Genomic DNA, 27,912 nt, shown 5'->3' on the forward strand with positions numbered 1-27,912 from the left:
TACAAAAAAACACTAATGCAAACCAAACTCGTCCTTATATATATTATCAGCTCGTTTAATCTGAAATACACTAAGCAATATCTACAACAGTCAACAGAAAACCTCTCACAGGATGGCTTCATCTCCAAACCTCAATAATGAAACAAGCCACTGTCTCCTAAAAACACCAAAATCTGTCAAACACCAAACTCAAACATGACAGAAAGAATAATAGCTTCTGAGCTTAACTTTCTTTGATATATCACTCTTGTGGTTATGGTGCAAAGCTTTATTTCCATTCTCAATCATGCTTTGGCTAATAACCTGGTTCCTCTACTCCTCCCTTTCTTTCTTCTTGAAAACAGCTTCCTCAGAAAATCAAATCCTCCTTGTTTTTTATGCGGTACAATTGTCAGGTACCCTATGGCATTGCTTCTATTATTTTTCTCTGAAGTCATACTTGTTTCTGGGCCATTAACCTGTACTTGCGAAGTTTCCAAAGCACTTTCTTTTTCAGATAGAAGAAGGGCTGGCCTCTGTTCAACTTCGATATTTTTGCTTTCTTTGGTTTCGATAGACTCATGCGTCCCTTCTTTACCATCATCCTCAGCTAGCATTTGGTTGCGCAGTGAAGTTCGTTTGATCAAGTTCTTCTTCTGAGATGGAATGGCCATTGAACTAGTTGTGGAGACAACCTTGTCTAAAAGTGCTGTTTCATTAGATGAAGCTAGTGCCTTGAGTTGTTTACCAATGTTGATAATACTTTCTTGGCATTCTGCTAACTTTGATGAAGCTGTTGTGATCTCCCAGCCCTGTTTTTTATTTGTTATTATCATTGAGATTTGTTGATGAAGTAAAATTGATATTGCAAACAATTGATACTAGTTCATGAGATAGAGCATGGTACTGGTTTGCAATTTATACAGCTTGGATTAAATAAGATGCAAACTACTTACAGTTCGATATATTTTTTCCGCTTCACATCTGTCATTTGTTGGAGATTCCTTCTTTGCAATGCTGTTATCATGTTTATGATTACAAAATCAGATTCATTAATCAGCAAAGCAAAAGAAAATTGCAAAAGCCTAGAAACCAAAACGGGATAAGGGTAAAAAGAAGATTATTTTTTTCCTATTTACCTTTCGAGCTGGAGTTGAAGCTCAAGACATGTTGCTTCTAATTCCTCGCACGAGTTCTTTTTATCCTCTAGTTCAAATTCTAACGACGAAAACTTTTGAAAGATGCTATTTAACTTTGCCTGCGCTATTGTAAGTTGTGTGTCAAGATCTTCATTTATCATCATTTGTTTTTCAACCTGCTCTTCAACCATGGCTTTGGATTCTTTCAATGTCTCTATTTCTGATTCTAAACCTTTGATACTATTTTGTGCTTCATGACACTGTTTTGTCAAGTTCTGACTCTCATCAGTTACCGACAAAAGCTTTACTTCCAAGTCTTCCTTAGCAGATTTTGTTTTCGTCAGATCCTCTTTTAATTTTCTAATTTCTACAAGGAAATCATACCGATTACTCTCTGAATCAGACTGATCATTCGGATATGCAACTGAATTTGTGCCGAGAGATTGTTTATCATCAACATCTATTTGATTTTCATTTTCATTTGCTGACAGAAAAGAATTAAAATGCTTCTTGATCTTATCCCTTGCAATTGAAGCATTATTAGAGTTAGCACAGTTATTAATGCTCCATTCCAAAGCAAATGCCACTTCCTCAACAAAATTTTCAAAATCAGCTTTTCCTGTTAGCAAATTTTTGCAGGTGTGAACAAGTTGATGCAAAAGTGGATTCAAGTCTGAAACCTTCCATTGGAAAACATGAACAAAGTAATCTTTGGATTTAGGTGATTGAGATATGTCTGAATGCTGGTTCTCTTCCAAACAATCTGGACCATTGTTGCAGAAGAATGACTTCGGAGCAATTCCTTCAACGAGCTTGATAATTTTATTGACTGCTTCTGTAAAATCACCAAAACTGTTTACATGAAAAGGATCAGATTCTCCATGATGTATTGACTTTTGAGTTATATCAGATTTGCGACCAGTTGAGTGGTTTATACATCCGAACGCAATTTTTATGTCATCAAATAATTCATCAAGACTTCGTTTCGATAGGCGTTTTTCCTTCAACATTGCTTGCAAAACATTCTGAAGCCAATCAAATGGTTTTTGATTCCTCTCACTAAGGCCAAAATCTTGTTCAACTGGCACTAGCTCCCTCCCACTTACATCAGATAAGTATCCTTCTTTTGGTGTATTGACAGAAACTATAGCCCTTTTCTCCATCTCAACAAAATCATCCATGGAATACATGTCATGAACTTCTATAGCTTTATTGTTATCATGAGTTTTAGCCTCTGAAACTCGTAAATGTTCGAGTTCCGAAATAAGAGCATTTGCCCATGATCCAGAAGATTTAGCTTCATCATCACTAGAAATGTCAAAATTTGACATTAAAGGAAGTTCATTTGATTTCGGATAACACCTTGCTAGCTCCATGGACTTGTGATTTTCAGAAAACTTTCTAAGCAGAATTTCAGCCTGTGATAACCTGGAAACTGTTTCAGTATACATAAATCTTGAAGAATCTAGTTCAGTGTTTTTCTTGGTTAAAATTCTTTTGAGAGCCTTGTTTTCCTCATCCAAATCTTGTAAACTTTTGATCATCAAACCGATACTCTTCTCCGATACTCGTGTAGAGTTTCTAATATCATTATTTTTGCAAACCACATCCCTGGTAGGATTTGACTTCTTTCTTCTCATCATTCCAATTTCATTCTTCGTATTCATCGAGCCAGCAACACCGGGAGATCTTTTCTGAAGCTGAAGACGGAGTCTCTGACACTCGCCTTCTAACTTTGAGACTTTCTGAGAACTCTCAAGATATTGTTTGTGCGATTCATCTGCATACTGACGGCTATAGTCTATCTCCTCCTTCCGTATCTCAAGTTCCTTCTCCAACATTTGAAACTCATATCTTAGGAATGCATTTTCCTTTTCTGTTGAATCTAACCTTGTCATCAGAGTCTTTAACTCTTCATCTGCTTCTTGTTTACATCTAAGAAGCTCCCCGATAGATTCCTCTTTCGAGAATAAAGCATTAGTTAAACAAGTATTCTCAGAAGTTAAGTCATCTATTCTTTTATTTGCTTCTTTCAGCTTCTCTTCCAATTCTTTTTGAACCATTTCATGCTCTTTTGATATATTCGGAATGACAACACACGCCGTTTGCTCTTGTTCTCCCCGAACACAGCTTAGTGTCTGCAAAGGTTCCTGCAATGTTTCATCTGTAGGAGTAACAGTTTCAGTAGACACTTCTTTGTCTACTCCAACAGGAGAATCAAGGAGGACTTTTGCCAAATTTTCGTTTAAACATCGTGATGATGATATTCTCGATCCACTTTCCTTATCTGTTGAAAGATTGTGTGCCTGATAAAATGTAGTACTGTCAGTATATTAATCAAATACAAAATTTCTCTAGTGAATTCAGTTCTAAAAGGAGAGTTATAATTGATCAACACTTTTCCAAAACTTAGCAGAGGATTAGGCTTAATAAGTTTCCGATTTGCCGAAAAAAAGAGGATAATAAAAGAATAAGTAGTAATGTAAAAATGTGTGAAACAAAGCTCTGAGTACCTCTTTGTCAATGATTTGAGAAGGACTGGCAATTTTGTCTGCTGAAAAGGATGTTTTCTCCATAGATTTTTTCCTCCAATGCCATGGCTTATGGTTCATGATTTCAGATGCTATTCAAAAACAGAAAAAGAAAAATTCATGCTGTTGTACAATAACTATAAGTGAGAAGAATTTCTATTTCCTACATTAGTTTCTATATTTGGTAGTAAAAATTACAATGTGCAACCAAAATATTAAAAAGTAAACTATAATAAAGATATATATTGGAAATTCAAATGTGCTTAATTTGAAGTCTTACATTTGTTAGAAATGGATTAGATAAAGATGGTATCAAAGAAGTGACATGTGCAACTGAAGGCTTAAGATTTTGGTTAAATTTGTGGTGTCATGTTCACTCCTGTTGCATAATTGTATATAACTACAGCTGGCACTAACTGTATATTCACATGTTTCCATGCATATTTTGACAAGATTAATTAATATTCATCCTTTAAAATTTAGTGGGACTCTTAACATATACTAGTACATGCTTCCATATATATGTTTCTTCAAATTAAAACTATTGTAAACAGGTCAAAATGATCTGCACTGAAAATCTCTATCAGCCTAAGAACAGTAAATTACAATATATATGGAAGAGAAAAAGTGCACTAACAAGAGCTTAGTGCTATAACTTGTACCTTGCAAAATGTAGCATGAAGAAGAGTTGAACAAGTTTTGTAAGGCTTCTTCTTGTGGTGTCAAAATGGAGTTGGGTGGTGAAAGTGAAAGAAAAGAGAAAATGGGAATGGCTGATAAGTTAGTGCTACTCCAAACGGATATTTGTCATAGGATGCTTTATCTCTCTACCGACAGCTGCAAAACCTGCTTTAATATAAAGTTTCACACCTATGATTAATTATTTAGATGTTACCAAAAAGTAAAAAAAATATATTAATATGTGATGGAGTGAAAGAGAAGCTAGTAATAGTGACTATAAGTGACCACAAAATACAAATGGTGTAGAGGAAAGTCATTAAGGACACAGTTGTAGTGCTAGTATAGGTGGAGACCCTTGCCTACATTGAATATTTTGGTTATCTGTTAAATGTTGAAGAGGTTGGCATGAAACATGATAAAAGGTGGAACATATCCTCTCTGGTCTCCGGTGCAATTTACACCGGAGGCAGTTCAGTTTAGATCGCCACCATTTAGATTTTTTTAGTAATTTGAACAGTATACTGCAAAAATGAAATGAGTGGCTGAGATGCCACCGGGGATAAATTGAACCGGAGAGAATCTCCTTTCGTAAAGGGCGACACAATTTTTTTAGACACGGTTAGATATTAAATGTGTGTGAGTAAAAAATTGACAATGGTATTGAAACACTTTCCGTGAAACACGGTGTAAGAATATTGCCAATTTATCAAAGCATTATAAGCAATTAAAAATTATGATGTCTGGTATGTTTGTCCCTGTTGTTCATGATTGATTGCTAGATTGGAGTTCTTCACATTGTTACACTTAGAGATATAGTCATCGAATTTGTTTTGATTAGACAAAAATAAAGAAAACTATGAATGCAATACATGTTAAGTTTTGACATATCATTATTAGAATTAGAATTTTGGACGATTTTTAAGTATTAATTCATCATAAAATCTTTGTAGTTTGAAGACTGAAGTTATGTTTGGGAATGAAATTTTTCCATTAAGTATAATTATTTATTAAAAAATGATCCACATATTCAACTTTTAAAATTAAATATCAAAATTCATATTTGACATGCTTTAGAACTCCAGGGTTGTTGTAGGAGAATAATTTTATCTAAACACAGCTATCAAAGATAAAATCTTTACTCATGAAAAATCTCTATTGATGATCTACAATAATGCTTTTTCTTTTCCTTTAATTTATGGATGAGGCCCATGGCTATTTGCTAAAGATAGTTTCTCTCCCGACCCCCCTCATTTCTTTTCTACCCCCTGAATTTCCGTTTTTGCCCTTGGGGGGTACTTCGGTTTATACGAACCGATTTTTTTTGTGATGCTAAAAAAATTCGGTTTATATAAACCGAAATATTGTGTTCTAAAATTTTTTCCAGTTTTCCTGCATAAATTCTGCATGAGACCTTCAACTTCCACAATTTATTTGAAATACTAAACGATGTCCGATTTGAGTAAACGACCACTCGTTGGAAAGCTTAGGGTGTCAAGAATACAAATATAATTTTTGTTTTGAGGGTTAACTATCCAATTGGTTCAGTTTGACCAAATAGTGGGTACTGGTACAGAAACAGAGCATAAACTTTTCTCAAACTTGTAGGTAGAGTTTCTCATACTATACTTAATGAAATTTAACAATTCCGGTTTCAATCGTGTAGTAAATTTTGTCTTCTTTACACTGGATTAAAAATAATTAGCATACGACTTATATTCAGAGAGCTATGATAAATTTACCACAGGTATATCTACAACATTTTGCAGAAACTTTTCTCAAACTTGTAGGTAAATTTTCTCATACTATACTTAATGAAATTTAATAATTCCGGTGTCAATCTTGTAGTAAATTTTGTCTTCTTTACACTGGATTAAAAATCATTAGCATACGACTTATATTCAGAGAGCTATGATAAATTTACCACAGGTATATTTACAACATTTTGCAGAAACTTTTCTCAAAATTGTAGGTAGATTTTCTCGTACTATACTTAATGAAATTTAATAATTCCGGTGTCAATCTTGTAGTAAATTTTGTCTTCTTTACACTGGATTAAAAATCATTAGCATACGACCTATATTCAGAGAGATATGATAAATTTACCACAGGTAGCTCTACACGAATTTTCACATAAATTTTCCTTCTTTTTGGGGGGTATATGTTATTTCGGTTTATATAAACCGAATTTTTTTTCCATGTTTAAAAACTTCGGTTTATATAAACCGAAGTTTGTTGGCAAAATTTTTTCATACCGCAAGGGGCAAAATTGGATTTTTGGGGGGTAGAAAAGAAATGAGGGGGGTCGGGAGAGAAAACGTCTTTGCTAAATGCCCAACAGTCGGCCTTTCACAAATTCACGGATTTGGATCATCTTTTTCTTTTTTCTTCTAACTCTCTATTTGGGAAGAAGAAAATCCAATATCCAAATTCACATATTATTATATTTATAACAGTGGTAGTTGTTCGTCTCCGTGAGCTTAACTCAGTTGGTAGGGACATCACATTAAATATGCAGAAGTCAGGATTCAAACTCTGGACACTCCATTATATATGCAGAAGCATTTATTTGTTTTAAAATTGTCTTGCCTAATTAGAATTGGATGGTTACTAATGTTTCAAATGTGTGATCAGGTTCACTATCCACGGGCCACATTCACTTGCTTCAATAGCAAGAAAAAAATAAATAAAAAGTAAAAGGGAAGAAAACAACATGCAACTATCTTCAATTAGACATTATTAGAGTTGACAATTTTATTTTTGGAAGGATACTAATTATAGTAAAATTACATTAAAACATGTGTAGTCAATGTTTGTAAAGTATAAAAAGTATCATTTTCAATACAAAAATTGCTTTTTTTTTATCCTTAACTAGTGCCCCGGGGGCACTAGTTAGCATGACCCTTTATTTTTTTGGGTATAAATTTGAGTTGACAATTTAACCAACCATTTCTTGTTCTTAGTTTTGAATTTGTAACTTATTAGTTCCAATAAAACGCTTTATATGATTGGTTATTTTGATTAGTCATTTCTGATATAGTTAAGTATTTGGAAAATACTTTGGTTTATTTGGTAGATAGATGCCTCCACATCACACCTTCCAATAAGCCACTTTAACAAAAGTGGAGAGAATAATGCAACGATACTTTTGACTTTGAAAACCATCAAATGCATACTTTATTTCAAAGGATAAGTTTCTGTTAATATAGTATTATCATTTTCATTTTGCAAAGTGGGGAAAAAAGGAAAACATTATGATACAGGAACTGTGTCTTTCTCAAACAACATGATGGCCAATACTCCACGTACCACGTTGCATTGAAATTCAATTAGTTACCAATAATCACTTCAAGCCTCGATTTATTAAGAGTTAAATAATTTTTTTCTTCCTACACAATTCTCTAATTTTGTTTTTAGTCATACAAAAGAAAAATCGAAATTTAGTTGTCAATATATTTTAGTTCATTTTAGTTCATGTTGTTAATTATATCCACATGTGACTAATGAAATTCCACATGACAAGTGCACATAGGCAATTTTATGTGATAAGGTGATTTTTGTTCTTGATTTTATTTTATTTTTTGAAGAAAGTGTTGTTCTTGATTAATGAGGTAATTTTCTTCCAGTCTTAATTTGACCAATATTGCATTTATTCATAAAGTAGATGAACAAGTGTTAATAAAAGATTGACATCTTTTTTTGTTGAACGAAAGAGTGGCACGTTATTGGTCTATATAATGTGATCTTTAAATTGGTTGCTAAAGTCCTAATAATCGGTGATCCTCTCAAAACATGGCTTATCAGTGTCCGAGCGCCCTGCTCCTTTCTTCAGTTTAGTTGGCTCTTATGTGTTTGGGTGATTTGAAATGAAAGAAATTAACGATTATTCAGAAACTCAGAACAGTCCTTACGTTTGTTATTGGTCAAGGCTAAGTTTTATTCGTACGGGTGGTTGAAAACAACAGATACTAATTTAGTCTTCAATTACCATATCTGGTGGTCGAACCTGTTTACTTGTTTGGGCATTGTGTAACTTTGTTTTTTCGATTGGTTTTATGCTTAATATATCTATAAACTCTTATGGTCTTTTTTGGTACACCTTGTCTGAAAGGGACTCTTTAGTTGGTTAATATATATCTCCTTTTGGTTTTTTTTGTTGAGAATATAGCAAGTGTGAGTTTGTGAAAATAGTCCCACATTGGATAGGAATGTGGTGACTTGAGCATTTATAAGTGGGAGAACCCGCTCACCTATCACCTTAAGGTTTTGGGTGGACAAGTGGTGTGTCTCTCACAAAGGTGTGTTGCTCAAATGAAAAAGTGCCACAAAAGTGAATGCTCCTCGCTCGACCCTCCCCTGATTGTTGCGCTAACAAATGGTATCACGAGCCTTTGGTTTCAAGAAAAGGGACCGGCTTACTTGTATCGAAAAGTACCCCACATGGTAATGGGTAAGTGTCCCACATGTGGGTAAAAGAGTGTTCCGTTGAAGTGAGTCAACGGCGGTACAAAGTGTATGTGGAAGAAAGAGCTTCCACTTGAGGGGGAGCATTGTGGACTCACACTTGAGGGGGAGTGTTGAGAATATAGCAAGTGTGAGTTTGTGAAAATAGTCCCACATTGGATAGGAATGTGGTGACTTGAGCATTTATAAGTGGGAGAACCCGCTCACCTATCACCTTAAGGTTTTGGGTGGACAAGTGGTGTGTCTCTCACAAAGGTGTGTTGCTCAAATGAAAAAGTGCCACAAAAGTGAATGCTCCTCGCTCGACCCTCCCCTGATTGTTGCGCTAACAAATGGTATCACGAGCCTTTGGTTTCAAGAAAAGGGACCGGCTTACTTGTATCGAAAAGTACCCCACATGGTAATGGGTAAGTGTCCCACATGTGGGTAAAAGAGTGTTCCGTTGAAGTGAGTCAACGGCGGTACAAAGTGTATGTGGAAGAAAGAGCTTCCACTTGAGGGGGAGCATTGTGGACTCACACTTGAGGGGGAGTGTTGAGAATATAGCAAGTGTGAGTTTGTGAAAATAGTCCCACATTGGATAGGAATGTGGTGACTTGAGCATTTATAAGTGGGAGAACCCGCTCACCTATCACCTTAAGGTTTTGGGTGGACAAGTGGTGTGTCTCTCACAAAGGTGTGTTGCTCAAATGAAAAAGTGCCACAAAAGTGAATGCTCCTCGCTCGACCCTCCCCTGATTGTTGCGCTAACATTTTTCTTTTAAAAAATAGAGTGAAAAATATTTTAAATAAGTATGTTTTGGACAATTAGTCAATTTATGCGGGTAGATATATTTTGGACAATACTATGATGGTGATAGAGTTTGTGCATTTTATAAAATTAAAATTAGACAATATAGCTCTTATACTAATATTAGTAAGGCACATAATACAATTTTAAACACGTACAATATGATATATAGGTGTAATTAGTAAATCCCATGGGTGCAACTGCACTTCCAAGTATTTTTAGAGAATTTCTTTTTTCTATTTTTCAATTTTTTTTTCAATAATTAAGATTTTATTAATAAAGTTTAATCCAAAAGGTTAAACGAGAAAAGCTACAAACAAATAACAACGTAAGAGGATCCAACTTAAAAATCCATTAAAAAACACTTATTCCTAAAAAATTAAAAAAAGAAAACTTCCGCAAGAAACACTCAAAGTTGCTGAGATAAAAATAACAAAAAAGAAGCATCACGCAATACCATGATTTTATTTTATTTTTTGAAGAAAGTGGTGTCTATAACCTTAAATTTCAAATTCTCGTACGAAGTCAGTTGCAATCAGACAAATTCTTTTAAAAATAACATTCATAACTTTAGTGGACACAACATTGTCATTTATAATATTTTAAAGTCTTTGCAGAAGACTCACAACATCTGGTGCTAGGAAGTCATTGCCTGATTGAACATTAAATTTCACTTGTATTGCTTTTTGAATAACACTGAAATTATTGTTTTTTACTGAATCACAATACAACTTTTTTTTTACTAGTTGTGATTATAAATTATTCCGACAAATTAAAATATGGAGATGCGAATACAACTTTTAGTTCTCTGTATAAGTTTCTTTTTTTACTAAAACATAACGATATTCATTCAAATTTGTAAAGTACATCAATCGAAATCATTACATATTCAAGTTTGTTAAGAACTAAAAAAGATGAATTTGCGAACAAGCTTATAACACCCAAGTTAATAGCATAAAACAACCTAATTACACAACCTACAATTGATATGATAAAATTCAAATGTCCATAATAGTCATGTCTCCGAATCTACAACGTTAAAGATGCTAAAGTCATTGAAACTGCGTTGAATTTCGATTGAAGCAAATATGCAAATCTACCAAACAACACCGGATGAAGAAATCACGATAAAAATCCAAACAAAACCTAAAAAAATGTGAGAATCACTTATTAGAATAAAAAGAAATAAAAAACCAAATATATATCAATAAATTTTCTAAAATACCAAATTAATAATTTTTCTTTCAAATATTATATAAGATAAAATTTCTTCAATGTTTTTTCTTTTTACTAATTTAGGGCCCGTTTGGATTAGCTTATTTTTTATCTTATGCAAACAGTTTATGCAATTTTTATGTATTATTATAAGTTTATCAAGGTAGTTTACAATAAAATAGTTTATAAAAATACAATTTTCATTAGTGTGAACTTATAAAATAGCATAAAACTTAATTTATATTACATAAACTCAAAAATAAACTAATTCAAACGAATCTTATTGAATGTCTTAAATATTTATTTAGTGTATTTTTTAACTTTATTTATTTAGTGTTGTTCTGTCAAATATTTTATTATTTACAAATTTTGAGGACAAAATATTTTTTGAGAGGCCATAATTTGGGAATATTCTTTTTCATAAAAAAAGTATAAAATATACAAGCACCGCCTAAAATGTATAACCGTACCAAAAAAAAAAAGGTACGAGATAATCATGCAGGCAATGGCATAACAAGTTAACAACCATAACCATCATCCATCCATAGCATAAAATTAACAACCCACACACAAATCACAATACTCCACGTCATCCATAACCCATATGACCATATACATAACCAACACATGATAAGACGCGTAATATAAATCGCCGAACGAGGGCAATACCGGAATAACAAAAAGTTCCCCACAGCAATCTCTCCAATCACTCTTTCTCTCTCTCTCTCACATCGCATCATTTTCTCAACTTCTCTCTCTTTTCAACTTTTTTTTTTATTTGTGTTTATTATTATCACCATCCACCGACTCGGTCCGCTCTGACTCACCCCCGCGGACTCGGTCCCCGGTCGTGATGGAGATCGCTCACGAACCACCGCCTTCTCTCGACGGAACCCCTATCCCTGCCAATACCCTCGCCAACTCTCCCTCTTCTTCTTATCCATCCTCTTCCGCTTCGTCTCCTCGTCTTTCCAAGGGAAAGGAGATCATCGAAACCTCCACATCGACGGCGCCGCCGCCATCTGCAAGGTACGACGATGATGACGAAGATGAAGAAGATGTTTGCCGAATATGCCGGAACCCTGGTGACGCTGATAATCCTCTTCGGTATCCGTGTGCCTGTAGCGGTAGTATCAAATTTGTGCATCAAGATTGTCTCCTTCAGTGGCTTAATCATAGCAACGCTCGTCAATGCGAGGTTCTTCATAATTGTTCATGTTCTTCTTAGTGCTTATATTATTCCGCATAAATTAGCATGTCATTTTTTGTTGAATTTATTATCTAGTGAATTATCTTTGAAATTGACGTGATCATTGTTCCTTAGTTGTTGAATTTATTACCTAGTGTATTATTAGCTTTGAAATTGACTTGATGATGGTTCCTTTTTTTCATAAATAAATTGGCATGAATGAAGCTAGGTCTCACCATAATAACTTGAACTCAGATTAGCTGTCTAGAGACTAGTGATGAAAACAAAATTCGTGAATTTCATAACCTCTTGCTAAGAATAATAATTGAAAGAAAAAATTGCGGTTAAGAATAAAGAAAATGGTATATTTTGTGCTATTGTATTGCAAATTTACGACTATTAGTAACTAAGAGTTGTTATTGTCATGTAAGCTAGCAATTTTGAACTTGAAAGTGGAAATAAGAAGAAAATGAAATTTTATATGAGCATGTTTATTAGGCTTGCAGCAAATTTTGTTTTGAAGTCTATGCATATACTACGTTTTGCTTCACACCAAATTTGTCGAAAAACCTTGTGCTGCTGCACTCCACTAAACTGTGCTTGATTTTTGTTGCTTGTGGTCATTTTCTTAATATGTTTAACATGTGCTGCAGGTCTGCAAGCATCCATTCTCCTTCTCTCCTGTTTATGCAGAGAATGCACCTGCTAGGTTGCCTTTTCAAGAGTTTGTGGTTGGAATGGCGATGAAAGCTTGCCATGTCTTGCAATTCTTTTTGCGTCTGAGTTTTGTGCTATCTGTGTGGCTCTTGATTATACCTTTCATAACATTTTGGATATGGCGTTTAGCTTTTGTGAGGAGTTTGGGTGAAGCTCAGAGGTTATTCTTAAGCCATTTATCAACTGCAGTTATTCTGACTGATTGCCTCCATGGCTTCCTACTTTCTGCAAGCATTGTCTTCATTTTTCTTGGGGCCACTTCTTTGAGAGATTACTTTAGGCATTTGCGAGAAATTGGGGGGCAGGATGCTGATAGAGAAGATGAAGTGGACAGAAATGGTGCTCGAATTGCTAGAAGGCCTGCTGGGCAAGCTAATCGTAATGTTAATGGTGATGCAAATGGAGAAGATGCTGGTGGAGCACAAGGAGTTGCAGGAGCAGGTCAAGTAATTAGAAGAAATGCTGAAAATGTTGCTGCTCGATGGGAGATGCAAGCAGCACGTCTTGAGGCTCATGTTGAACAGATGTTTGATGGTCTGGATGACGCTGATGGAGCAGAAGATGTACCCTTTGATGAACTTGTTGGCATGCAGGGTCCAGTTTTTCATTTGGTTGAAAATGCATTTACTGTAAGTCTATAGCTGCACACTACTTCCTTCCTATGATCAGTTATATTTCAATGACTATCTAATCCTGGTGGTCCTGACTTCTTATGCAGTAAGGTGTAAATAAAAAAAAATAAATCATATGTTTAAAAGGATAAACTACAAAAGCCGGTGGAGCTTTTAACTCTCAACTTCAATAGGGGAATTTAGTTGCGGAAACCTCAATGTTCTGTTTACTGAAAATTGTTTGTGGCTGAGTTTTCATTATTACAGCAAGACTAGTTCACTTTTCTGATTATTTTTTCCCTAGTTAATTGGTCATTCTATTGATGCAATTGCTTCTTTATAGTGTAAATTCTCTCATCATCAGCAGAAGCAGTATTCTTTGGGTGATCATTTTCCAATGATAATCGGTCATTGCTTTGATACAGCAATCTCTTTGTTTTGTACATTGTGACTTCTTTCGATTAGCTTTATTTGAAAAAATCTGAATGTTTTTCTTCCTCTAATTGAAATAAATTTTCTATTTACAATGTTTATTATTGGCAAACTGAATGATTTGTTCATTCTGCAGGTGCTTGCAAGCAATATGATTTTCCTTGGGGTTGTAATATTTGTGCCCTTCTCATTAGGCCGCATCATTCTTCATTATCTATCGTGGTTCTTTTCAACTGGTAGTGGTCCTGTGTTATCAGTGGTCCCACCTACAGATACTTCTCTTTCCCTTGCAAATATTACATTGAAAAATGCATTAACAGCTGTTCAAAATATATCAACTGATACTCAAGAAAGTGGATCAATTGGTCAGATTGCAGAAATGCTAAAAGTGAATGCAAGTGATTTGAGTGAAATGTCAAACAACATAAGTGCATCTGTTTCAACTGATCTCTTGAATGGAGGGTCAATTGGAACTTCCAGGATTTCTGATGTTACTACTCTGGCTATTGGATATATTTTCATATTGACTCTAATTTTCTGCTACTTCGGTGTTGTTGCGTTAATTCGTTACACAAAGGGCGAACCTTTGACTACCGGAAGATTTTATGGTATTGCTTCTATAGCAGAGACAATTCCATCTCTCTTCAGACAGTTTTTAGCAGCAATGAGGCATTTGATGACCATGGTAAAGGTTGCTTTCCTATTAGTTATTGAACTAGGGGTATTTCCCCTCATGTGTGGGTGGTGGCTCGATGTTTGTACTATACAGATGTTCGGGAAGACAATGGCTCACAGAGTTCAGTTCTTCTCTGCATCTCCTTTAGCGAGCTCATTGGTTCATTGGGTCGTAGGGATCGTGTACATGCTACAAATTAGCATATTTGTCAGCCTTCTTAGAGGGGTAACTTCTTGTCACATGATATAATGCTTAAAGCTTTGATTTTTTATTTTTATGCAATGTTTCATAAAATATAGTTGTTACTAATGGCAGGTTTTGCGGAACGGGGTTTTGTACTTCCTTCGGGATCCCGCTGATCCAAACTATAATCCATTCCGTGATCTGATAGATGATCCTGTGCACAAACATGCTCGCAGGGTTTTGTTATCTGTTGCTGTTTATGGGAGTTTGATTGTTATGCTGGTATTTTTGCCAGTTAAACTTGCAATGCGGATGGCTCCTTCCATTTTTCCACTTGAAATACTGTAAGCTGGCCATTTAAGCAATTTTTGTAATTGATGCAAAACGCACATAACACTCTGTTAACTTGAATATGCATATTTTTGCAGGCTATCTGATCCCTTCACCGAAATTCCAGCTAACATGCTTCTCTTTCAGATCTGTATACCATTTGCTATTGAACATTTTAAATTGAGGACAACTATTAAATCCCTACTTCGTTATTGGTTTACGGCAGTTGGTTGGGCACTTGGTTTAACTGATTTCTTACTGCCTAGTCCTGATGACAATGGTAATCAAGAAAATGGGAATGGGGAACGAGGTAGGCAGGAAAGATTACAGATTGCACAAGCAGGGGTACACGATCAGGGTATAGTTCCATTTGCAGGCGATGATTTGAACAGAGTCACTAATGCAGATGCTGGAGAGGATTATGACAATGATGAACAATCTGATTCTGAGTGAGTTCCTTACTAGTTAAAACCCTACAAGTATGATTATGAATCATCCAATATTGAATTTGTGTCTATCTATTTAGTTATGTACACTTTTGTCTTTGGGGGTGGAGGAAGAAGCAGGTGTGATTTTTTCATGGTTTTTTTTTTTTCCTTTGCATAATGCAATGCATGAAAAGTCTACTGGAGTCATCAGTTTCTTTATAATAAGTATGCTTTTGTATTACTGTCATCATCTGATTAGATATTTGATATGACTACAGCAGTTACGCCTTCGTACTTCGCATTGTTCTTTTATTGGTCATTGCTTGGATGACTCTACTTATTTTCAACTCTGCCCTGGTAGTTGTACCAATATCACTGGGAAGAATACTTTTCAATTCCATTCCTCGTCTGCCTATAACTCATGGCATTAAGTGCAACGGTAAGCCATTGATTAAACTAATTTCTGCGTAATAAAAAAAACCAATTTCTTTTATCGTAGTGCTGCATAACTCTGAATTTATTTGTTATCTTATTTCTTTTGTTAGATCTGTATGCCTTCATCATTGGAAGTTATGTTATCTGGACTGCTGTTGCCGGAGTTAGATACTCAATCGAGCAAGTTAGAAAAAGGAGGACTTCAGTTTTGTTGAACCAGATCTGGAAGTGGTGTAGCATTGTTGTCAAGAGTTCTGCACTTTTGTCTATATGGGTAAGGATGATTCTGGTTGCTGGTCCGTATTTACTGAACCCAACCTTTAGTTGATGCTTAAATTTTCATTTGTTCTTTGGTGATCAATACGTTTTTTTTTTCCGGTTTCAGATATTTGTCATACCAGTGCTAATTGGGCTTCTCTTTGAGCTTTTAGTCATTGTGCCAATGAGAGTTCCGGTGGATGAAAGTCCAGTATTCCTCCTTTATCAAGACTGGGCATTAGGCCTTATATTTCTCAAAATATGGACTAGATTGGTGAGTTTGTTTCCTTAACTGTGAGCATTTCCTCTGTTAATCTTCTGTTTATTAGCTTTAAATCTCGTATAAAACCTTTACCAACATGTTTAAATGCTTCAAGATATAACATTAAACAAATGAATGTTATGATGTTTGCCAATCTCCATTTTAATTTAGAATTTCTAGTCTTCTGCTGTACTCAAGTGACTAGTAAATGTATCCTGTTACATTGGTGTCAATCAAACAAATTCTTTTATAGTGAAGAAAGATTCTTGAATTCATTCCTTTTTATTTGTTTGATCAATGCCATGATTCATGAAGACTCGGTCTTATCTTTGCTGCTGACTGCCTAACACGTCCCTTCTCTTTAATATGGGCTTGGGACCAATTATGTATAGGTTGACATCAAAGCATGAAATAGGCAGTATAATATCTCAGCAGTATTCTCATTTGGCGACATATGACTTGTTTGTTAGAATCTATGATTTATTGTCATGTATAGTGTGTTTCTTTCTTCTAATATGATATTTTTTTACTAATGATATTATTTTTTCTTGGGGATTTAAATGGCAAAGGCTGATGAATTATGAATGACGGTTTTTGAAAGATTGATATATGAATGAGTTTCATTAGAGGAGAAAGCCTTACTGAGTACACTAGTTGGAAATGTAATCTAATTTTTTTTGTAGAACTATGATTTTAGTTTCTTACCATCTAATGGTTTTTAGATGATGAATTTCCATTCAGCTGACAAAAGAATTATCAACCAAAAGAAAGTGTCGAAATGTTTCCACATCTGACTAATAATAGGGGATAATATACCACTTTGTTTCTTTTTCTCTCTAGTAATTTTTTTGTTTATTTTGATGTCACTGGCCATTCGTAGATGGGTTATCTATGTCCCTAAGGTTTGTTATAGCAATCAACTGTATTCATTTATGTTTTTCTGGTATTGACTTGGTTCATTGATTAGGTTATGTTGGACCACATGATGCCTCTAATGGATGAAAGTTGGCGAGTAAAGTTTGAGAGGGTGAGAGAGGATGGTTTCTCCAGGCTGCAAGGTCTTTGGGTCCTTCGGGAGATTGTACTTCCAATCATAATGAAACTATTGACAGCATTATGTGTACCTTATGTTTTGGCGAGAGGTATGTTTCCAGCGCTTGGGTACCCATTGGTGGTCAATTCTGCTGTCTATCGATTTGCATGGTTAGGATGCCTCTCTTTCAGTTTCGTGTGCTTCTGTGCCAAGAGATTTCACGTCTGGTTCACAAATCTCCACAATTCAATACGTGATGACCGATATCTTATTGGCCGGAGGTTGCATAACTTTGGAGAACATGTTGAGAAGGCAAACGAAGCAGCAACTTCTACAGGAGTGCAGGATACTATTTTACTGGATTCAAATTTAAATCAACAAGATCGTGATGCAGATGTTGGTTTACGGTTGAGGCACATCAATCAACAGGCGGGCTGAGCGAATTATATGTCAGGTAGGAAAGAAGGAAACTCTAGGATATGTTCAGTCTCCGGCTGGCATGGTTCTTCATGAAAAGCTTATGTGACTGTATACAACACTCTATACATGTGCGTTGTTGGATAGTTATAACACTTCTTGTCATGACAACTAGTACTTCAGTCGAGATCAATAGTTTGTGCATGTTACTTAAATAATTTAGCCAATAGGAGAATAATAAAAATGTAGAGCATTTTTCTAAAATATTTGTGTGTGGAAGCGAAGCCGAATGCATGCTAGTAGATGGTATTATAATTATAATTAGTTAGAAGCTTACTGTAAATTTATGATGCCTTATTTTAATGCGCCTAATTTAAGTGCATTAGAGCATTTTCCGTGCTCTCGTGTTTCTTTTATGAACTTTTATATGCTATGTTAAGAGCTAAATTTGTGTTCTTAGTTCCATTCTGCTTGAAAAATCCTTTCTTTTTTTATTGGAGTTTCATAATTGACATCACATATTTATACTTCTTTCCCACTTCCTCTACCAGCACACCTTTACTCCCTGTATATTCGCACCATTCCCAGCGGTCATGGAACCATTTTGCTTTCCCACTCTCAATGGCTGTGTAACTTGATGACTGAGATGGAAGAGATTTGCTGCCATATTAGTGGAAGAGACAAGTTTGACGACATAGATGGATCTTAATGTAGGAGACTGCTACTGATATGGGGTTTTTCCTTTTCTTGATTATATTTTTATTCTGGGTTTGAATTTTGATTTTAAGATGTTGTATTATGAGATTGGATTGAGAATGTTTGAATTTGGGTTTTGATCTTAATGTGTAAATCAATGAAACCGATTTTGTTCAGATTTTTCATCCTTTTTATACATAGATTTCTTCATCTTTATCCGTGTTTGTGTTTGAATTTGTTGTTATAGGAATAAATTATTCATACTTAACTAGTAGACATGTCTCGTAAACCTAAAATATATCGTGAAAAAAATAGCCTTTTAGAAAAGAATTTCAACTCTCGTCTATTTGGAAGAAAAAAATTGGCCTAACTTGAATCTAAAGTAGGTAAGACAAATATCTGTGCTGGCCTGTCCGACTTATTTTCACCTTAGATGTCAGCTTGGGGTCCTAATGTTATGTCGTAAATGTATTTTGAGATAGATATAAGCTTTTACCTACCTCCAATAATCAACATTGTCAAAATTAACAATTACTCTTGGTTGTTCTCAACAGTTAAAAACAATGCATTGGAGATACTCTAATTGTTCAATCATTTGTGTCATCAGGTGTTGCAGATGCTGCTAGTATTCATGGCAGTTGGCACTTGGCAGCGTTATTATTTGAGACAGTTTTAATGTCCCAACTAAAAATGAATGTGAGACACCTAACTTATCATCTTGATTTTATTGCCAACTAAAATCAGTGATGTAAATATTTTATTTAACTGAAAATAAAATAATATGACCTCTTATAGAACATTGACAATTAATCCAAATGGAATATATTATGTCGTGAAGATATACTATATGGAACTGGTTCGAGATAACTAAGGTATTGTTGGTGAAGTTAGTGGGTGATACATGGTAGATCTCTGAAACTAAGATACGGTTGCAAAAGGATTCTTAATATTAAAGGTTGCAAAAGGATTCTTAATATTAAATGATGGCTTCTTGGGTGTGTAATCAACTTATATGGTTCATGTGTGTGGTTGAAAACTGAAAAGTGACTTGCAAGTTGGAACAATGAGTGTTTTGAGTGCCAATAAATTATTGGCAATAATATAACACGTAAATTTTATATGAGTATTATTGTTTAAAATATGTCTAAATTATTTTGAAAAGGTTTCTAACTTTTTTTTTGGTACATAAAAGGTTTCTAACTTTAATAAACCGTTAATTAGTCTTTATATTTTAATAATTTATTATTAAGTTGGTCCTTAAGTTTATACATTTATTGTCAATGAATCAAATATTACAAGTGAAACTATAATCCTAGACCTTTCTTTATATTTTACATCTTTGCATATTTGTTTTCTTGTTAGTAGTAACACTTGCTATTTACTTATATAGTATAGTTATTATAAACAATGAAATCATCGATTAATTAGTCTAAATAATAAATAATCTTAAATAGTTTGATACTTGTTAACTAATCTATGTGGATAGGACAATCTTTTATACTACTTCTACGATAGAGTACACTTACTCTAAGTGTGATTTTAACCCAAGATACTTTTTTGAAATCATATTAGTGCAAACTCTTTCTCAATCCTAAAGATTGAAGTCAAGTGTAATTTGCTGATTCATTGAAAAAATGAAGAAAAAAAAAACGAAGAATTGAGTGTATAATATAACATTTACGGTCGCTAACATATATAACATTTGTTATTAGATGACATGCATGACTTCAAGAAAGTGTATAATACATGAAGAATTGAGAGATTCAATATTTTTAAAATTTAATGGTGGTGTTAAGCATCTATTTGATTGGTGGTATTTTTAGTGATTGATATGAATAATTTCAAGAGTCATATTTAATACGTAAAAATAAGAAAAATCAATTGTTGATGATTTGTAAATATTCATTTATTTTTATAATATATTGGTGGTATTGTGCATGTAATTAGTTTGTGGTGTTATTGATGATTAATATGTATGACTTCGAGAGTCATATTTTTTTTTTGGTAGACTTCGAGAGTCATATTTAACATATGAGAATATAGAAAAATTATCGGTGTATTATCTATCTAATATTTAAAATTTACTTTATTTCTAAATTAATACTAAAATTTGCAATTTTAGATTAAGGTTAACATTAAATTATCAATTAAGAGTATGTAAGTTGATCTCTAAGTTGAAAAATATTTAAGCATCTCTAACAAAAGTTACAAATGCAGACTACTCTCCATGTTCGAAGGCCACGAAATTTGGTCAATTATAGGATACATGGTCTGTCACTCGTGTCTGTGTATATAAATATTGATTGTAATAAAATTTTGACTTTAAAAAATTTGAATACACGACTTTTTTAGACTAATTTTCTATAGTTAGTTATTGGTTGTTTTCTCTTTGGTTGTTTGTTTTGGCTCCTGTTTGTCTAATTAGAACCGTAGAAAAACTTCCACTCTTCTAATATATCTATTTCGATATTGTTTTGCTAAAATCGTTTTTTTCCTATATTTGTTTACGTTATTGTAACATCCTTGATCAACCATTACTCAAAGATCTAAAATTGAAGCACGATTATTAGACAGAGAAGGGAAGAAAATGATTTTAAAGTGAGAGGCATAGTGGGACAAGTGAGTCGACAAGTGAGAATGAGTGGAGGTGGGATACTTGTTTCATGTATCCACCATAAGCAGTAAATTAAATAGAGTTTAGCTGGTGGAGGATACATGAAGCAAGTTCCCCCACCCCAATATCAAGTGTAAACAAGAGTCTTACGTTCGAAGAAAAAGCGAATGTTTAATATTTTATAAGTAAAAAATCCATAAATCTAATACTTTAAAAAATTTATATGAAGATGTGATTGTCTAATTTTACTTATATGGTTGATGTCTAATTTTACTTATGGTTGCTACTAGTCAAATGTGATGAGACAACTATTCAAACAACAACGGTGTGCCCAATTGAGAACAAACACTATTCTTAATCGGGCACCGTTGTTTGCTACTAGTCTAATTTTACTTATATGGTTGTTTAAGAAAACACTATTCAAGGTAAGGCGTAAGACACTTCACGGATAGCAAGCCGACATGAAGAGACAAAAACAAACACAATAAAACAGCTCAACACTCGCCCCTTTTAAACCAAGATATACCGGTAGAACACCATTCTACAAATTGCCCTTCCAAATCTGCCAAAAACACTTCCAGCATGTCTCTGCTGCTGCTGCTGCTGCTGCTGCTGCTGTAGGAATTCAAGTTCACTTTTCTCATCATATTGGCTTGTAGACAGCAACAAGTCCTTGCGCGAATAATAAATTTTCATCTGTAATGCTTCCGACCAGAGACATACCGGAAGTCTACACAATGATGCCATCCGGTGATCAAGAAAAGGTCATAGAGTGCATATACAGATTTGATTTGCTCGTTCATACCACAACTAAAGGTGGTGCAGCAAAACAATCTACTATCATTATTCATCTCACAGACCTCGAGTTTAAGTGCACTTATGCAAAATCAAATCTTTTACCCACACCCAAACCGGTAACCAAACACAAACAAACAAATAATTTCAAGTTCTAAATTCAAGTCATAATAAATATCAGCAGTCAAACAGGTCTCAACCCAAGGAAGGAGATCCAAAAACCAATCTTACCTAGTCTAATAAAACAACTCAATCTGAAAAGGGGATAAAAGCCAGTGCCGGAAATGATAAATAGTCATTCAACAAGAAAGTAAGTCGCAGCAACATAAATATCTCAAGAAGCAAGGTTGTCATTGAGTGACAAAGAAGACAGCTGATCTGCAGCACCACCAGCCTGCTGCTGCGCAACATTCCTAAGGACGTCCATTGCCTCTGCCACTTTTGCTTTCAGGGCCTCTGGTGACTCAAGCAAGTGCAGAACTTCAGTCTGGTCCATCTCAAGAAGCATGCCAGTAACTTTGGCAGCATTGTCAGGCTCCAATTGTTCCACAAGGGGGTACAGATTCTCACCCAGCATCTGCAAATATATAACCGACCAACAAGAGTTAGCTATGACCACTAAAATTCAACAACTGGAGTTCAGGATGAACTCTAGGATTATTAACATAATAAAAACATAAGCAATCTTTTTTTGAATGGCTAGCTAGTAAAAACATAAGCTGAAGTGACAGCCTACCGTTCTCTGTTGCTCTGGAGATGCATTAGCCAAATGAGAAGCCAAAGCACCAATTGGAATTTGCTGGGAAAGTGATGCATCACGAAGGGGCATCCCACCCACATCATAAGGAACAGAATACATGCCTCCAGCAACTCCAGGCATGGGACCATCAGGCATTCCCCTACCAGGAGGATAGCGATACACACGCCCCCTAGGGAGCATCTGTCAATACCAAAATCATTAGGTCAGTGATCAAACAAGGAAAGACGATCCACAAAATAATAAACACAAGATGGAATTCCACCAACCTGTTGTGGCATAAGCGGAACTGGCTGCTGGGACTGCTGGACTGCACCTCCACGCCTTCCACCAGGACGCTGCCCTTGCTGTCCCTGCTGAACCATTGGCACAAAGAAATTTGGCACAGGAGCCCCACCAGGCCTCATTCCAGGCACAAGTTGTTGTTGATACCCAAATCCAGCCTGAGAAATTTCCAATCGACATAATATAATTAAATTACTCCGTAGCTTGAGAACAAATCAGAGGAATAATATAAAGCTCAATTCATTATTGTGCTGCAAAAGTTTAACGGGTAAACTGGCTTACCTGGGAAGGAATGATGGCAGGAGGGCCTTGACCGTAAAATATTTGTTGACCCATACCAGGACCACCAGGGGGATACATAGGCATGCGAGGAGCAATTGCTGGTGGCATCGTGGCAGGACGCATTTGAGCAAATTGAGCCTGCAGGAACATAACAATTGAGACTAAAAAATGACCACACATAATTAATCTTATCTGATGATAAACAAGACACAACACCACCATAGCCCACAAACTCACTCCTATAAAAGTGAGAGAGACTGCCAAAAACTCTCCCAAGAAAATATAACCGAGTCGGTAAAAAAATGTATGCACACACAAAAGATACTATACTCGTTTAGAAGGTTGCATATGATGGGACAAACAGCAAAAGATTAATTCTGCATTTGTATTACTTGTTATTTAAAAATAAAAACAGTCGTGGATTTTATTTTATAAGTGATAACCATAAAATTATAACAAAACAAGTAGGAAAATATTTTAAATTACCAATACAATGACATATTAAATCATATACAAAATGGCCATATTATAACAATCTATAAGTGTGGCTAATATTTAGACCTTGATTATTTGAAAATAACGGTTTAATTATCTACCACAAAATCAACAAAAGCTTTGTTGATTTGAAACAGTTCACATGTTTGTACCGGTACTATTATCTAGTTTTTTTTGTCAATACCCAGCCATCAAAGATTTTCCTTTTGGATCCCACAGGCGCGGTTTTATTTTTAGTATGGGGAGGTAATAAATAATTGCACCTACACATACCTGCAGCCTAGCTCTCCTATCTTCTTTCCGCTGGGCCAGAGTCACATACAGAGGTTTGCTTACCACCATTTTGCCATTCATCTCCAAAAGCTAGCAAACAATTTGAGCACAACAAAAAAAATCATTTTCAAACTAAAAATCTATCAGTTTTATTAACCAAGAATATGCAATATGACTTACTGCTCTAGATGCCTCCTCAGGAGTAGAGAATGCAACAAACCCAGATCCTCGACTTATGCCATTGGGGTCTCTCATTACCTTTCATATGAAAAGTTAGTAACATATAGACTATGTACCTAGCAAATATTTAGTGAGAAGCCAGTCATATCAATTATACATACCTTGCAAGAGGTAATTGTACCAAAAGAGGAGAACAGCTCCTTAAGTTTATCATCAACGATGCTATCGTCCAAATTTTTTACATACAAGTTTGCTCCTTGATATTTATCCGCAGCCTCTTTCATGCTCTGCTCAAATTTAACTTTTAGTTCATGCTCCCTTTCAGATTTCTTTTGAGCTTTTCCAACATACCATTCCTTGTCATCAATTTTTTTCCCATTAAGAGCATCAACAGCCCTAGCAGCATCATCGGTACTCTCAAAGTTTACAAATCCAAAGCACTTTGATTTCCCATCCCCATCCCTCATTACTACAGCACTGGTAATTGTTCCAAATTCACCAAAAATCTTCTTCAACTCATCGTCAGTGGTTGATTCTGAGAGATTCTTAACAAAAACATTGTTGAACTTTGCCCTGTCAGATGTACTCTCTCTCTCTTGCTTGCGAAGGAAGGGTCCCACATAAACTTGCTTATCATTCAACAGCATACCATTAAGTTTTTCAATAGCTTTTTGAGCAGCCTCGTCACTATCGAATTGCACAAAGCCATAGCCTTTAGATTGGCCAGATCCATCCACAGCTACCTTGCAAGAAAGGATATTCCCAAATGAAGAAAAGGTATCGTGCAATGCCTTATGGTCAATTGCCCTGTCCAAATTCTGCAATAATCGTTAAACAAGAAATTTTCAAAATGGTTAAAACAGGTCCAGCTAGGATATGCAATCCAAAAGCTTAGCAGGATTCTTTCCATTATCAGACAATGTGGAAGAACCAAGATATTTATACCTTAATAAATATATTTCCTTGACCACTTTTGCGGATACTGGGATCGCGATGTGAATACATGATACGAATGGGCCTGTTGTTGAGAGGAGTGAAGTTCAGAACATCCAATGCTCTGGCAGCTGTATCCACACAGCAAATATGTTATGAACAGCAGAGATACAAGACACATTGTTATCACAACAGCAACAAGATAAAGTATGTATTACTCAAGGATAAAAATGTGAAGATCTGTAAACGAAGGTAAAGTCAATGGGTATATGGATTAGGTAAGTGAAAATCACATCACGCAAATTTTTCACGACATGAGGATAGATTATGAAAACAAACTGTTGTAGAGTACTCCTTGCCAGCCATTCAATAATTATAAATATAAGAATGATTATAACAAAGTACACAAAACATCCTATTATTTTAATATTTCACATGATGTATTAATGATAAACTCATCTTACTGTTAACAAATAGAGTGATAACTAACCAAATCTCATACATTATATGAGATGTCTAGAAGACAAGAGTAACTACAACAAGGGGAAGACCAAAATTCCGAAAGCAGATCGACAAATGTTTGGAAATAGAAGTAGTACTTGAGAATTTATTTACGTTAGAAGATCGTTAATCAAAGTCATGGAATCACTAATTAGAGCAACCACAACAGAGCAATAAAGAGAAAGAAAACATAATTTTTATAGAGCAAATTAGGCCTGTTTAATACAAGGTCACATACACTATATTCAGGGCTTCGACTGGTATGCAAAATTTGCAAGAACGTCTATATATGAATCTAGATTTAAATTATTCCTATTTTGCTGAACTGGTATGCAACATTTGCAAGAAAAGTTCTATATGAATCTAGGTTCAAATTAGTCCTATTTGCTGAACAGTCCATATTAAAAAGTTCAATTACCCTATAGGGGATCCAGCTACTCTAAAGTGACACTTCACATTAGAATGTACAGTGAGTAATATTAGCCATTGATTAACAATTCAAAAATCATGAGTTTGTTAAACTAGCAACTATTGATTTTCTCACATTACACTTTATTACTCACTTTAGATGATATAAATCGGCCTACAGTGACACTTCACATTAGAATGTAATATTAGCCATTGATTAACAATTCAAAAATCATGAGTTTGTTAAACTAGCAACTCTTGATTTTCTCATGCTACACTTTATTACTCACTTTAGATGATATAAATCTGCCTATAGGGGTAACCAACATCATTTTAACTGTTACTTCTCACACTACTCCTTAAGTATCCTTTCAACATGACAAATACAAATCAGAGTCATTGAGTAGTGCGGGTATTTGTTAGCTAATACGTTAAATTGGTGGAAAGAAGGGAACAAGTATGTCTCCTAAACTCTAACAAAAAAGTCAACAATCTCCGAGACACAGATTGGCCTTTGACATTGCAGTGGAAAGTTCATTATCCTCAAAGATAATTGCATGCATACAGTTTTTTGTGTATTCATTCGTTAAACAAAGTCCATATATGCTTGACATTTACTATAACAGAGAGGCATCCACCACTGATATTCGATAACACTGACAATCATATAAGCCAATGGATTCTCCCTACGTTTCTTTTAATTCTTCAAAACAATATACAAAATCAAACTACTAGTTTGAACCTCACACCAGGAAAAAAAAAATTTGACACACCTCACACCAGGAAATTAAGTTATGAATTTAACAACAAATTAGATATTAAAACTTTCTACAAACCCAATTCTTAATCAGACAACCAATCCAGTTCACAGTTATTCATTCATCAAATAAAAACTAAACACGAAAACAACAAAATTAACTAACCATCTTGCGGGTTGCTGAAGTTGACATAACCATAACCAAGTGACCTCCTAGTGGTCAAATCCCTGCAAACCCTAACAGACACAACTTGACCCAATTGGTTGAACAAGTCATACAGCTGAGAATCAGTTACATTCGGATCCAGATCTCCGACGTAAAGCGAAGTTGTCACAAACTGATTTCCACCAGCACCAGCTGCCGCAGCTGCGGCCGCAGCACCACCATTAGGACCGGACATGGCATTTTGAGGCTGAACCTGGGCCATCTCAATTTCAAAAATAATCAAATTTTGTTTTTTTGGGTTTTCAAAAATATTTTCCTAATTTCCCCTTTTTGAATTTTTTTTCTAATTTTTTTTTTCTCTTCCCCCTCCTCTTATTACCGAGAACAACGAAACCTAGGAAGAATAGAAAAGCTAGATAAACTCAGCAGACAGTATATTCATGAAATTCATATTCATGAAATTAAACAATAAATACCACAATATTTTGCAGAATTGTATAGAATTTTTTTGTTTTTGATTTGGGGAAAAAAGGAAAACGAGGAGAGGGAAGTGAATAGAAAAAACGGTGATAAATGCGAAAGAAGAAAGAAAATGAAATAAAAAAGTGAAATTAGGGTAAATGGAAGATGAGAGAAGAGGTGGCAGAGCAGAGCACTGCGGTGAGGAGAGAGAAGTGTGAGAGAGAAAGACAGAGTATATAGAGACGGCGGGTTTGCGTAAACCCTAGCACAATCTAACGAGGAGATCTGAACCGTTGAATGGGAGAGAGTGTGGGGCCAAGGGGAGTGAGGGGAGGGTGGAGATGGTAGATAAGGATTGGGAATTTTGAGAAGAAAAAAAGGAAAGGGTTGTTTGAAGATTCTTCGAGTGATGATCAGTGAAAATGGTGAAGTGCTGTTAAGGTTACCGGTAAAAAATAAATACTGTAATGAAGAAAGACCAGTTATACTATTTCTTTATTTATTTATTTTTTTTTACTTAAATTAAACCAGTCACATTATC

General features: G+C 34.9%; 3 protein-coding genes across 7 annotated transcripts; 1 reads left to right on the forward strand and 2 right to left on the reverse strand.

Annotated features, from left to right (window-relative positions):
* Positions 1-16: 16 nt before the first annotated feature.
* LOC123907257 (filament-like plant protein 7) lies at positions 17-4,716 on the reverse strand. Of its 3 annotated transcripts, XM_045957448.1 has the most exons (6): positions 4,312-4,492; positions 3,632-3,741; positions 3,248-3,424; positions 1,119-3,217; positions 936-996; positions 17-791 (listed from the first exon to the last, which is right to left on the reverse strand). In XM_045957448.1, the coding sequence occupies exons 2-6, from the start codon at positions 3,728-3,730 to the stop codon at positions 285-287; spliced, it is 2,943 nt and encodes a 980-aa protein (XP_045813404.1). In that variant the 5' UTR covers positions 3,731-3,741; positions 4,312-4,492; the 3' UTR covers positions 17-284. The 3 variants fall into 3 exon arrangements, with proteins under 3 accessions (XP_045813404.1, XP_045813406.1, XP_045813405.1); XM_045957450.1 differs by having other exon boundaries at positions 1,119-3,424; positions 4,312-4,716; XM_045957449.1 differs by having other exon boundaries at positions 1,119-3,424; positions 3,930-4,493.
* Positions 4,717-11,462: 6,746 nt separating this feature from the next.
* Positions 11,463-18,641, forward strand: LOC123907258 (probable E3 ubiquitin ligase SUD1). 3 transcript variants are annotated; one of them, XM_045957451.1, is made up of 10 exons: positions 11,472-11,994; positions 12,639-13,331; positions 13,882-14,646; positions 14,737-14,948; positions 15,033-15,383; positions 15,641-15,801; positions 15,908-16,071; positions 16,183-16,329; positions 17,285-17,804; positions 18,319-18,641. In XM_045957451.1, the coding sequence occupies exons 1-9, from the start codon at positions 11,650-11,652 to the stop codon at positions 17,786-17,788; spliced, it is 3,342 nt and encodes a 1,113-aa protein (XP_045813407.1). In that variant the 5' UTR covers positions 11,472-11,649; the 3' UTR covers positions 17,789-17,804; positions 18,319-18,641. The 3 variants fall into 3 exon arrangements, with proteins under 3 accessions (XP_045813409.1, XP_045813407.1, XP_045813408.1); XM_045957452.1 differs by having other exon boundaries at positions 11,477-11,994; positions 15,644-15,801; XM_045957453.1 differs by lacking the exon at positions 18,319-18,641 and having other exon boundaries at positions 11,463-11,994; positions 15,644-15,801; positions 17,285-18,091.
* Positions 18,642-22,017: 3,376 nt separating this feature from the next.
* LOC123907259 (polyadenylate-binding protein 8) lies at positions 22,018-27,821 on the reverse strand. Its single transcript, XM_045957454.1, has 9 exons — positions 26,910-27,821; positions 25,090-25,208; positions 24,306-24,962; positions 24,145-24,222; positions 23,965-24,054; positions 23,197-23,334; positions 22,899-23,072; positions 22,609-22,812; positions 22,018-22,449 (listed from the first exon to the last, which is right to left on the reverse strand). The coding sequence occupies exons 1-9, from the start codon at positions 27,169-27,171 to the stop codon at positions 22,207-22,209; spliced, it is 1,965 nt and encodes a 654-aa protein (XP_045813410.1). The 5' UTR covers positions 27,172-27,821; the 3' UTR covers positions 22,018-22,206.
* Between the last annotated feature and the right edge of the window lie 91 nt (positions 27,822-27,912).

Source organism: Trifolium pratense, linkage group LG2 (assembly GCF_020283565.1).
Source record: "Trifolium pratense cultivar HEN17-A07 linkage group LG2, ARS_RC_1.1, whole genome shotgun sequence".
NCBI lineage: Eukaryota > Viridiplantae > Streptophyta > Magnoliopsida > Fabales > Fabaceae > Trifolium > Trifolium pratense.